The sequence below is a fragment of the Sinohyriopsis cumingii genome, chromosome 15 (genome assembly GCF_028554795.1).
Source record: "Sinohyriopsis cumingii isolate HCF-2022 chromosome 15, ASM2855479v2, whole genome shotgun sequence".
Classification (NCBI taxonomy): Eukaryota; Metazoa; Mollusca; class Bivalvia; order Unionida; family Unionidae; genus Sinohyriopsis; species Sinohyriopsis cumingii.
In genome coordinates, this window is record NC_142975.1 from 109,541,005 (window position 1) to 109,555,099 (window position 14,095).

Genomic DNA, 14,095 nt, shown 5'->3' on the forward strand with positions numbered 1-14,095 from the left:
GGCTAACTTGAAACACACTATGGTCTTTACAATCACTGATTGTTGAGACCAACAGGTATAATCTTTGCAAAAGGATTCATTTTGCCGAAGAAATGCCAGAATCAAAATAACTGAGACCTCATACCTACGTGCTCCTTTTCGTGTCAGGAACTCACTCCCAGATGAAATAAAATGTGAAGGCAATTATTCCGTCATTAGAACTAAAGCAGGAAATCCAGTGCCTGGCCGTTTTTCATCAGTAACAGGAAATGATCGAATCTGCATATTCACAAAATGGGGTAAATATCTTAAGCATACCGACGTAGTAACATAGTAACATTAGGGGTGTGATTGGCTTATCTGAACTATCTAAACAGACAGATTGTAAAAAAACGTGCAGGCATGTAGTATCTTGTGATAAGGTCATTCTACAAGCAAGTTAGAAGACTGGTCAGTTTAGCATTACATTTCTATTGGACCTATACATGTTTCCTCATTAAGATGTGAAGTGAATTCCCGTTTGACCATACATGCCTCTCCTACGCAAAACCTATAGATAGTTTTAACATTGCATTTCCCGCCAGAGACCCTATAAACCAAAGAAAATCAATCCTTATAATGTCAATGATGAATTTCCCTTAGAGATCATATAAGTCCACTATGTTAAACTTATGGATATTTTTAAAATTACCTTTACCCTTGTCCCTTTCAATCCTTACAATGGTGTCCTGATATTAAATTATGATTGTCCAAAGAAAGTCCAAATATGCCAATTGTCTCCAGGCAGCCGTATACTCTTCAACCTATGGAGGGCCCTGAGTGGCCGAGTGGTCTAAAGCGCTCTCCGTTACGGATCACTGCCATCTCACCTCTGTCTGCGCCGGTTCGAGTCTCTGATTCAGCCATTGTGGGTATGCGAGAAAGCTTGCCAGTAGCTTCTCGTGGGTCGGTGGTTCTTTCCGGGGTATTCTCGGGTTCTTCCTCCACCATTATTACTGGCCGCCATGTATAGCCTATCGTGTGCTGAAATATGGCGTTAAACACCACCACAACAACAATCAACCTATGGACTAATAAATCAACCAAGTGATCGGCCTTTGGCAATAGAAGACCTTGAACCAGATTCCCCACAAATATTCAGCATAACTTTACTTAACAATTGTCTTCCTTCTGTCATTTTAATTCCAATTAATTAATTTGCAATAGAAACATCACACCTCATTCGATAATTCAATTTCGATTGCGGACAATACATTTAATTCCTGCTCACTTTATTACATAGTAATTATGAATTTGACAGGAGAAACTAAAGTCAAAGTTCTAAAAGAAAAGAAAAACGTTGTATCCAGGAACGTAATAAACATACCTATTATGATCGGTGACAAGGCGCTCATGAGAACGTGTTAACAAAATTGTAAGGCAACGACTTCTTTCATCAAAGAGACCCTGTATATGCAACAGAATACAAGACAAATAAAAGAAACAGCAGAAACACCTATGCCAGTTACACACCGTGAATATTTTGATTTCTGTGAATTACATTATCCATTGAAACTACAAACAAAATTATCACAAATTAACTTACCTTGAGTAAAGTCGACTAAGTAACTCATTAAATATGCAACAGAAAAAAGAAACCAAAAAGCTGATGACTTAAAATTTGCTTAACTTTATACTCCATATGTTTAGAATACAAGTAGGTGCCAGTATTTTTAGTGAGACTCATAAATTTAGAATAACTCGAATTCTAAATTTCCAACTAGCTCTTGGACTAAACAACATGATTTATAAAGGGTAGTTTTGTGTTTTGAAAAACGACAGATCCTTGTTCTTGGGTGAGTGTACTTAGTTTTCTTTTCGTCTATTGTTGCTCTTTCACTCTAATGGACAGTATTATTATAATTATGGTTAACAGGATACGAGGTTTGTTTAAAGTGATGATAGGGAAGTTATAAAAGGGATAATGACTTGACTTTCTTTAGCATGGACTTATATCATGGACTTATATTGTATTGTACACTCCTAATGCTTTCTATTTCTGTTTGTACCGCTCTGGTGGCCTAGTGGTTAGAGCGTCCGCCTCGAATGCGGGGGTGGTGGGTTCGAAACCCCGGCCGAGTCATACCAAAGACTTATGTTACATGTCTGCGGCATGATGTCCAAGCGCTAGACATCACTGTAAACTGTCACACTGCAGACATCGTAGCGATATTACTGAAAACATTGTTAAAGCTACGTTAAAAATCTAAATCACACACACACACACACAAATACTCCTACTTGTATTGTTAAGTAATTATGGATGCTGGTCAGTCAACAAAAGATGTGTGTTAGTAAGTGTAGGGATATCGATGGTATGAGTGGAGGTTACGGGTTTTAGTTCACTGTGTATTGAACAGTCAAAGCAAATATTAAACCTATGTACATTTTTAACAAAGGGTTCAGTTTGTCACCAGAATCTTACAAACATGGAGGCCTATATTAATTTCCACTGACCTTATAATCACTGGTCATGCTAAAGAGACTTCTAAATTTCGTAGCCAATCATTTCCATCATCTTATAATAATGCCTTGTCCTCTAAAAAAGACTCGTTACCTTAAACCTATGGATATTTTGAACACAGAGTTTCCCATCTTGTCTCTAGAATCCACAATGTTTTACATGGGGTTCACAAAGACTATCAAATGCCAAACTATACTACTTACGATCTTTTATCTGACAGAAATTATGTCCTTTAAATGTTTCCCAACTGTATAATAACAATTCCACGAAGACATTCATTCCACAATATCACAAGTAAGTCAGGTTAAACATTGATTATCTACCTGGAATCCAGTCCGTCTTTCAATATAAAATAATTTGAAGTTCCTCCATTTAAATATTGTGAATAAAGAAAACCTTTAGAATCAATGACAAATTTAAAAGACTCTGTCGAGTGTGAATGAACTTGACGCACATGAACAAACCTTTAGTCAGTACTATTGTCAAAGATTTTATGAAATATTGTGGAACTGTTGTCTAAGCCATTATAAAGAGATACATGCATACGAAACTACATACATGGTGAGCTGTTTTAATCTATAAAGCCTAACAGTCGATTTAGATCTGGATAGAATGTGATTATTTCGAAACATTCGCTGAGGAGATAAAACTCTTTGATCTGGAATGGGAATCAAGTTTGTATCTCGTATTTACGAATTGAATTATAACTGAGCAGAAATTTAAAAGCGGCTATGACTGGAGACATATATGGAAGATGGAAAATTTAATCATATAGTTTTATCCAATGTACTGTTTAAAATTCTTTGAAAATAAATTATTCATCATTTGGTAATACAGAATACTAAAGTAAGAAGCACTGATTTATATGATGTAAATAGGCTCTCTGGAATCCTGCATGCAAAATATCCCGACGAACTGAGGAAGAAAAACTATACAATAACATGGAGCTTTATACGCCTTAAAATTTCGATCCAGTTTACAAGATGGAGACTGAGAGTGTAGAATATGTTAAACAAACAATAGAATATAGTAGAAAACGTGTAATGAGAACAAAGCTTATAAATTTTGTTGTTAATCAAATTGTGAAGGTACCATTATTCTACTCAGGAAGCCGTGCAGAAGGTATATCAAGTATACAGTCTGACACTGATCTTACGTATGAAGCTGGTGGGATACTCACACTTTCTAATGAAGGGCAGATTGATTAAAAAGTGACAATACAGTGGTATATGTAGTTATGGATACAGATGAAGTTCATTCGGGCTACACAAGAGTTAAAATCTTGGAAGGCGATTGGAATGATTTGAGTGAATTTGCCTCCATTGAAGATGGGCTCCGATCTCTTTGCGAAACTTTTGGTAAAGATAACTCTAAATACCTATCAAACATTCTTGTTAAGAAATACTGGGATAATCATATGAAAAAGGTAATTCCACTTCAAGGATTGAAGAATGAGATTTCTTCTCATGGTCCATCTACTGTCGCTAGATATGCTGCTGATAAGGATGTGGCAGAAGTTGATACTGTGCTTTGTCTCAGGGGTGAGTGGCCAGAAGTCGCCAAAGAGTGGATCGAAAGAAAGAGGAATTTTAACTGGCCAACGAAAGAATTGATTGAGGAGATTAAGGCGGTTGGCTGCAATTTAGTACCTATAGGGCATCGCCTTTCGCGTGGGACAGATTTGGAGCTGGAATGGAGAATTTCATTTTCCAAGGCGGAACGTCTTCTTATTTGGTCATTAAACGGCACTCAGATTGCTTGCATTGAGTGTATGAAACTCTTTTTTCATGCATTCATTTATCCTAAATTTCCAGATCTATTTTCATCCTATTTCATTAATTCAGCAATGTTTTGGCTAATTGAAGAAACTGCTAGTACCTTCTGGCAGCCACAGAATCTACTGGCATGTATGGACAGATTATTATCAAAACTAATTACATGTGTCGAAGAAAAGTGTATTCAAAATTTTTTCATTCCCGAAAATAATATGATGGATGCCAAGGCAGTCGAAGCAGAGGAGACACTTGGTACACTTCATAAAGAGCTAAAAATGTAAGGCGTAGCAGGAGATGAAAATTTTCGGAAGCTAATCAAAGAAAAACTTTTGCAGGTGGACAAGAATGATATATATTATTATCATATTATGATAAATAGTCTTAGCGTAGCTCGCCATTTCATTTACAACTCAATAAAGGGTCCGAACATGAAGGACAGCAAAGATAAGCTCATGCAAGGAATAAATGAGTTGAAATGTTGTGACGACAAGGACATGTTCCCAGATGTATGCAAGTTCCTTGAACAAGAACTGGAAGCCATATTATCAATTGTCACCTTGTGCGAATCTAAATCTGATGCAGGAATGGATGGGATACTTTCGCCATATGGCGCAAAAAGGGTCGAAGAAACTTTGAAAAACTATGCAGAATTAACTCACTCAACAGGTAAGCTTCTGCTATGTACATTTTATTTCTACATAGAAAGATATCAAAAAGCTTTGGAAATCACCGAGGAAGTTCAGACACGGTACACATCTTAGGTGGTTCATTACACGTTTTGGAATCGATCCAAGACACCAAAAGATGAGAATTATCCACAAATCATTCCAAGACCAACTCTGAATGAGACGCTGAAAAATTACATTTCATTGGATGCTGTCATCTTGCCATGTTTGTCACGTCTTTTTCCAGCCACGATTCAGGAAAAGCCCTACAGCGGAGATACTTTATTTATCCATCCCCTCTTCTATGCCTTCTTTATGCAATTTCATTGTTTCTGCAGGTTAGGGGATGCTGCCAAATGTGAAGATGTTTTGAATAAGATGCAAACTTTTGTGGCAGAAAACATGGAAGTGCTCAAGACAACAAATGATTTCAACATCCTGCATTTGGGTGATTCATGTCATCAATTGTTAAGAAGACATACCGAATCTGGAAACTACTTCAAAGAGACAATCAAGTCATTGTTGCAAAAGGGCGAGTTTTGAAGGGTGATGCAGTGTATAGGTAGATTTCATACTATACTAGTAGACACTTATGCAGCGTTTGTCAGTAAGGACCGCTTTTTGAAACGAATCCCTTTTAGCTTTTCCCGTGCATCTGGTTATTGACGTCCAGATGAAATAGCAATCTCGATGATGCTCATGCCTGGCGTAATATTCCAGGTACATCACCGAAATAACGTAAATAGCCTATATCGTGATGAGATTTAATAAAACATCTTGACATTTTCTTGACTTTATTCACACATAAACATACACTCCGCCATATATATATATATATATATATATATATATATATATATAGAGAGAGAGAGAGAGAGAGAGAGAGAGAGAGAGAGAGAACAGCAAAAGTCAATTGTGTTACCCCAACAACCTCTTGGGTTAAGGTTTATATTATACATATTATTTTGTCATTGGTTGGATTTATTAATGATCACCACAGGTGTACAATTGTTTTGATAAGCAGTATATTTGAATTATTTGCAGCATATAAGCTTTAAGTTTGGCTTTAATATAAAATCCCATAACAGTCTTATGTGTATTCAATTTTGTATTGTTTGCTAATGTTATCATCATGATTATCTGTTATGCATAATTGTATTTTTTAACTGACCTTGTCCAAAATCAAGTCCATGTCTATATGACTAGGATAGTTGCTTTGTAAACAACATAATACATGTTTTATATATTTCTCTATGAATGTAGGTTAGATATTAAGATCATTATCTTAATCTGACTCAGTAACACTGGTATTCCCTTGATGTTTACCATGTTTTAGTTATATTTTGATAACAGATTTTATCTTGTTGACAACTTAGAATTTTCAAGAAATGAATTTTTTACCCTCGTTTTAATAATTGAACAAGTATTCATTCTTGCTATAACATCTGAAGCAGAATGATGTTTGTTGTGTTCAGTTTAGTTTTATTTGGGTTCATTCAAATTATTATTCACATTAATTACAAAGTGCTCAATATTCTTGAACAGAAACATTAATTTGAAATAATAAAATAAAACAAGGACATCTTGGATCATGTTATTGTGATTCATTAAAAGGCTGTTGGCACACATCCACAATACAAACCATTACAGGCATATCAACAATACCGAAATTTATTTTCTTTCTAGGGAAATAAATTATTTGTTGCATTGTACAAAACATGTTGGCTTTCGCTCTTTTTTGTTACTTAGCTTTATGTATATATATATAACCTTCTCCAATCTGGGATCTCTCAGTAAATAGAAAGTCAGAGAGGAACATCATTTGGCTGATTATGTAACCTACTTTGGAAAACAAAACTATCCCATTTGCTTTGAAAATTCGAGTTTGCAGGGGAAACTTCTGCATTTTTATTGAAAAAATGAAACTATGTTCTTCATTTCATGTCTCTAAAGCTTCTGGAAATCGTTCAAGCTAAATGTTTACATATAACCAGGCAATTGGAGTCAGGTACTAAATTTTATTCTAAACTTCACCGAAACCATTACGATGAAAATCACATTTCATAACTATATGGACAAAATGAACACGTTTTCAACGAGCCTATAAAGGCAACTATCAGTAACACAAAACAACAACTTTTCTAGATATAATGTTAGACTGAAAAAGGCCGAACAGGTTATCATGATAGAAGGAATAAAAAATAGAATGAAAGTTTTGCTGGAGAAAAAAAATTCCATCACCCCAGAATGTGAGCACTTTTGCAAACATGTCATCAGTTAAGTTTTGTGACTCAGACATAAGTCTCCTCTCCAGATGAAAATGTGCAATGTACTGGAATTGGAAGAAGGCTTCATGAGTTTTGCTTGAAGAATAAGTCTTAAAGAAAATTTAGGGACGAAGCTGGATATTCTAGCGTGGTAACTAATGAGCCTCAGAGACACCACCTAAAAGCAATTACATTCCACAGTAAGGCTCCAGCTCTAGAGACACTCTTGTCCGTGGTAGAAAGTGAGATAAATTCTCGCGAACAGAGGCAATCCAAAAATCTAACCCACAGAGAAGACAGTCGCTAGAAAAACTGAGCCAGATAGATGATTTTGTCATCAGGCCTGCAGACAAGGGGTCCTGTGTTATTATCATGAATACGTCTTACTATATCGATGAGGCGAACAGCCAACTTTCAGACCAGAGATTTTACAACAAGAAAAACTATAAAAAAACTGAACATGCTGAAAATGTGCATTAGGCATTAAGATACATGCATAAAGCAAGACACATTATTCACATAATATTAACTTACCTCCTACTGTGGACTACAAATCAGGGAGCTTTTATTTACTCACTAAGATACACAAAGAGGGTAACCCGGGAATGCTAATAATCTCCTGACACAGACAGCCCACTGAGAAAATATTTGATTTCGTTGATGTTCGCCTTCCACCGTTCGTGGCAAAACAACAATAATGAACCTTCTAAATAACACTCTCCTTGTCACCATGGATGTATGTCCCTTATACACCAACATCCCGTTTGTGGAAGGTATCGTAGCCTGCAAGGACAGTCGATCTGATTTATCTCTTCCAACGTCTTATTTGGTCAAACCTTTGCCACATTTGCAAACATATGCCTGAGACCAAATCTTTCAAAAGTTCGACAACCGGAGTTAATTACACGATCAATCAGAAGCTGAGATGTCCAGTCAATACTGCAATCTATCTTCTGACATGCAAGATCTTGGCCATCAAATATTTGCATTGATCTCAGAAAGCGAACGAATAATCACAAAAGCCACATTCACAACAAAATCAGCGCGAAATTCGCCAAACACGACAACTGGGATGCAGTACTGGATTAAACACTGTGGAGGCCCTGAGGCAGTCCTTAGGCAGTATAAATCTTGGGGTTTCCCTCGCAAATTATCTCCTATCAATATTATGTTGATCCGTTGTCGCGGGGCCCCTAAAAGGCATGGGGCCCATTTGCCTGTGCCTAGTCGTCCTTTTGGGTAATCTGGCACTGCTCAGATGGACAATTAGTGGAGTCGGTCGAGATGCTACCAGCTAAATCTAACTTAGGGTGGAAAGACAGAAAACAAACACGTAATGAATGAAACTGGACACTATAAAACTCATTGGGAATTTGGTCTAAATGAAACATCTTACCTTCTCGTTGCAGCCTTGTCGAAATTACAGTCATTAATTTTGCTCATGACGCAAAGTTTATGCTAAAATCAACCCTATTAAATAATTTTTTTTAATGATTTATTGTCTTTATTATTATTATTATTATTATTATTATTGTTCAAACCAATTACCCTGACACATAATTGTTTTAACATCTTTCTTTCGAAACCTCCTTGCATAACTCTACCTGGTTATAATTTCTGATGTCGATCTCTACCCACGCTTTGTCTCATTCTTTGTTTTTAGTTTAGAATTTAGGTGAAAACATATTGCTAATCCATTTTTTGTCAGACACAAGAATCCACTTGTCTATTATTCCTGCACAACTTTGTATTGACATATGTCTTGCTGTAACTTGCCGTCAATGATTCTAACATGTAGGAGTCCAGAATACTTTGTAAACTTTTGATAAGTGTTTCTTTTGTAATTTCTTTCTCCCTTGACGAAGAGTCTGCTTAACCCAAAATGTTGGGAAACCATTTTGGATTTGCGCCATTATCAATTTTTGAGTCTATATGCATGCTATAGATAATATTTCACCCTAAAGAAATTTCAAGTACTGTTTTGGGGGCCTTAGTCCAAACTTTATTAAAATAGATCTTTAAAGATAATCCAACTGTCCACTGGTACATACATTATTTGATTTCATACAATACCAGTACCGCATATAATTACCTGTTTCTATAACGGCACATATTTTATTTAAAGCTTTGCATTGAACGCCTGAAATATACTCATTGAATAAACAAGGCCAACAACGATTACCTACCTGGAATTAATGTACTGTGTTTAACAGAAGATAATACGTGAAGTTCCTTTATGTGAATGCTGTAGGGAAAACCCCCCAGACGTTTTCAATCAGCTGTCATCCATATTTGAAAGGATTGGATCCAGTGTCGATTGCTATGATCGATAAGGTGCATTTATAAGCATGTTCTCCGGTCACCAATGTATTTATTTTTAGGGTTATTGGTAATTCTCAATTCAGTACAGGTGGGTGGGGATGGTAGTCTGAGTGTGAAGAAATGTCTAAAATATAATTATATAAGTGATGCCCATTAGCAGCTATTTATGACGAAGTCAATGCCACAAATGAATAAGTATTTTGGTTATAATAATGACAAAATGTTCAGTCATACAAATTAGATAATCCACAAATGAACCGTGTGGAATAGTTTCATATTCTCTTCTCACTCGTATTTATGTCTATGGCTTACATCTATCTATCTATCTATCTATATATCTGTCTCAATTGATAATTAACATTTCTAACTGTATTAATTAATTTGTCTTATGTGTATCTCTACCCACTTTATTGGTACCCTTATATGGATTTAAAATAAAATGTAAAAAATATAAGATTTTGTTCTAATATTTCTGTCATGCGAAATTGAACTCCATGCATAATGCTTTCTAAAGCACCTCATCATCTCATTTCTTTAGTTAGTTTAAACCATATTTATTTTAGAGACATTGTCAAATACTATTACAATCATAATATCTGGGAGATTCAGTAGAATGCATAAGCTTATTAGTACTGTCTCCCCAACTGTAACAAGAAAGAAAATATAACATCACGGATCTCCATGCCAGTAGCAATGGTTATAAAAAAATATGCACACACATACAAAGCAGGGGTCCAGAGTGGCCGAGTAGTCTAAAGTGCTCTCCGTTACGGATCACTGTCATCTCACCTCTGTTTGCGTGGGTTCGGGTCTAGGATTCGGCCAATGTGGGTACGTGAGAAAGGTTGCCAGTAGCTTCTCGTGGTTCGGTGGTTCTTCCCAGGGTTTTCCCAGGTTCGTCCTCCACCATTAATACTGGCCGCCATGCATAGCCTATCATGTGCTGAAAAATGGCGTTAAACCCCACAACAACAACAGACAAAGCATGACAATGAATAAGAGTTAATTCATTGCGACTCAAATGGTTGTGAGTTCAGTCAATTAAGTAAATATCTTAGTCTACTAATATAATATTGCACATCTGAAAATATTTGTTTGTTGTTTTCTAGTTAACATAGGGTTGCCGAATAATAATGTTTCAGTCGTAATTTCACCAAGGGAGCAATACTTATTATTAGATACATGAATCGTAATTTCAATTACTACAATTTGTTCTTAGCCTAGCATGCACGATCTGAGACATTCTGTCGCCAGCATAGTATTAACATTGTGTGGTTTCTTTGTCGCAATTAAAATACGCTTTAAAATTACGTAATGAAGGTTTTTTTTTTGTTACATTAACGGGTAACACGATCCATATGCGAATATTTGAAGGCAGGAATGAATTATAGAACAAGGTTGCTCTTCATATGGGGGTGGGGGTGAGAATCGTTTGAAGATCGAATGGAGTAGGTTTCATGTTCTGTAAATAACGGTACGGGAGCTAGTCCATGGTAAATTTTAAATACCTGAAGCAGTTTATACTTATAGCAGCTATTGTTTAGAACTTCCCACCCTTGTTTCATGGTACAATTGTGAAGGAGATGCACTTTTGGTTGCACCCATTATTATTTTCATCGCCTCAACATTTTGTTTTCTTTCTAAGATTCTTTATCATTCATTGTACTATTGTCCTAAATGTGATCAGCGAAGTAAAAAAATTGGAAGAATATAACATTCCTAATAACTTACCTAGTGGTCAAATATCACACAAAACAATGTCAATAACTATTTATCATAAATACAAAAGGTATCACTAAATCACCACTAATATATGCATAACTAATTGCAAAAAGAAGAGTCAACACTTTCCCTACACGTGGCCTATTCGATCACACCATAGAATCCACTGAGGAAAACTACATGGATATATACATGTATACATGTCATAGTCATCGTCATTAAGCTCATTGCCGATACTAAACTTTCCATTCACGATTAGTGAGAATTGTACTTTCATGCAGTACTGTATGATGAATCCATTTCTTAAGTATGCAGTTACTCATATTTATTTTATGCTAAGCAGCGAATTACTTGATTTTCTAATTAAAATAATATTGATATTTCACTGTAGTTAACTACTTGTTTGGGTCAGAACATACTTTCCTCCCTTTCATTTTCTGTCGATGAACTACTACTGTTCCTTATGTACATGTCATTGTCACTTCTGTGGCATCTGCAACCAAAATTAAAATGGATAAACTGAGTAGAACTATTATTGTTAGATGTGACAAGTGACGATGAAAATCTTCAAGAAATAGACTTTCAAATGATACAGCCAAAATATTTCTTTCAATGTGACAGATTTAAGAAAGTGACTTCTGAAGATGTGGATGTTTTCTTGGAAGAACAGGCAAATACTAATATCAAGAAAAAAACTGAAGATGACTTGAAATTGTTCGTGGCTTTTCTTCAGAGTGAAGAGGAACAAAGATTCCCAGAGTTTATCCCACCATCAGATCTAAACCAACACATTTCTCATTTCATCTTATCTGTCAGGAAAAAAGGAGGTGATGTTTTTTGAACCATCATCCCTTAGAGGCATGATATCATCATTTGATCGCTATCTACGCACAAAATCATATGGTGTTTCCATAATAAATGACATTCAATTTGACAAGAGTAGATCTGTTCTAAAAATGAAGCTGAAGGATCTAAAAAGGTTGGGAAAAGGCAACAAACCGAGGGCATCAGACCCAATTTCTGACCAGGACCTACATACGATGTATGAGGCTAAGACTCTAGGTGCTGACAATCCGACTGCTCCTTTACATTCAATGTGGCTCATCTGTACCATGCACTTTGGAATGCGAACAGGAAATGGAACACACAACCTGCAGTGGGGTGACATATCCCTGCAAGTAGATGACAGCAACCAGGAGTATATTGTATATAATACTGAAAGACAGACAAAAACAAGAACCGGAGTGAATGAAGGAAATATAAGGTAATGCATGTCATGGATCCTTGCAAATACTTTGAATAATGTTAAAATAATTAAAACATAGAATTACCATGAATAAGTACATGATGTAAAAAGAATGAGTGTCTTACATTTCTGGAAATTTGCTTAGTGTATAAAGTAAGCCAGTTTGAAATGTTTTACCTGGAAGAAAAAGAAAAAAAAAACTTTCATTTTCTTCCGTCACTCTGATGTAACAAGAAGTGTCAAAACTCACTGCCAGTGCTACACATTAAACACTATGCTAGTTATTGAGTTCCTGGTTTACTTCAAATCAAATAGCAAAGTACCCCAAAAAACTCAAGTTAGCAAGCATAGGTTTCAGTTCATTATCCTTGTAAAAGCTGAACGAGTTGAAGAGATCTGAAAAGAAAATAATGCATCGTCCTTGAATCAATCAAGTTTTTAATGTGTCATTATGACAAATGATTGTACATGTGTACAAGTGAATAAAATCTAATGAAGTCATTCTTTCTATTTTTTCAGACTAGCAAAACCAAGAGCATATGCCATACCTGACATCCCTCAGAAAGACCCTGCAGATTTTTACAAACTTTATAGAAACAAGCGTCCTGCGGATATGAATGGCCCTGATAGTTGGCAATGGGGATCAACAAATTATATGGGATCATGAAGAAAATGATGACTGATATAGGTCTCTCTCCAACTGACAAGCGTATAACTCCTTACAAGCAATTTCTAAATACTTATTTATCACATTCAAATGTCATCACATTTAAGTAGATGCGATCTCATTGAAGTAATCATGTTCAATTCAAAATATCATTGATAACCTTTGCTAATCTGAAATTCTCATCTGCACCTTAGCATAATATGAAGATAGTTGTAACAAGTTAAAAAATATAGTAATAATGCGATTTACCTGTATCATAGCAAGTACTTTGGTGAAACTGTAAGTAAGTAAAGAAAAATGTAAAACTACTGTAAGCTATGAACACCTGCATGTACATATCACTTACATACATGTAATTATACTGTTTGCAATTTACACTTACTATTTATAGTGTTCAGAAACACCTCATCCAGAAGCTCAATGATGAAGGAATTCCAGCGAATCAAATAGTTCAAATATCAGGACACAAAAACATCAACTCATTAAATAACTACAGTAACTTAAACCCCACCCAAAGCAGAAATATTTCAAACATTGTCTAACGTACCTGCATTATCATACGTTATCCAGCCTGCCATACGTGAAACAGCCCCACCAATGGCACCAGCCACAGGGGCTCGTTACAAAAAAAAATCAAGGGATGGGGGTTCTAACCTGTAATAATATAACACTACAGATTGCAGCATGCGTCATCGTCTTCCATCTTGGACTCTTCGTTGGGATTCGAACTTGAAATCAGCAGAACATTTTGTTGTTATGACTTCAAAAAAGTTATTCTTAGATTATTCTTGGATAATTTTGGATTTGATTCCATAAAACCGTAAGTTCACATTTTTTAAATGTTTACATAATTTTTCCAGGGAAATAAATTATTGTATTTTTCAAAGCTTGTTGCTTTCACTCTTTCTTGTGTTACTGTTTATTCGAGCCTAAACACGTGACATAAGAA

The 14,095-nt window shown here is 35.7% G+C and overlaps 1 protein-coding gene and 1 pseudogene across 1 annotated transcript; both read left to right on the top strand.

The window, feature by feature from the left end:
* The first annotated feature begins 3,056 nt into the window (after positions 1-3,056).
* Positions 3,057-5,737, top strand: LOC149782461 (cyclic GMP-AMP synthase-like receptor 2). Its single transcript, XM_089934881.1, has one exon. It carries the CDS (start codon positions 3,720-3,722, stop codon positions 4,536-4,538), a length of 819 nt encoding a protein of 272 aa, XP_089791007.1. The 5' UTR covers positions 3,057-3,719; the 3' UTR covers positions 4,539-5,737.
* On the top strand, positions 4,686-13,688 carry LOC149782462 (uncharacterized protein KIAA1958-like; annotated as a pseudogene).
* The last annotated feature ends 407 nt before the right edge of the window (positions 13,689-14,095 follow it).

Excerpts from the sequence above, each read along its gene's own strand:
- LOC149782461 (XM_089934881.1), top strand. The coding sequence starts at position 3,720 with ATGGATACAGATGAAGTTCATTCGGGCTACACAAGAGTTAAAATCTTG.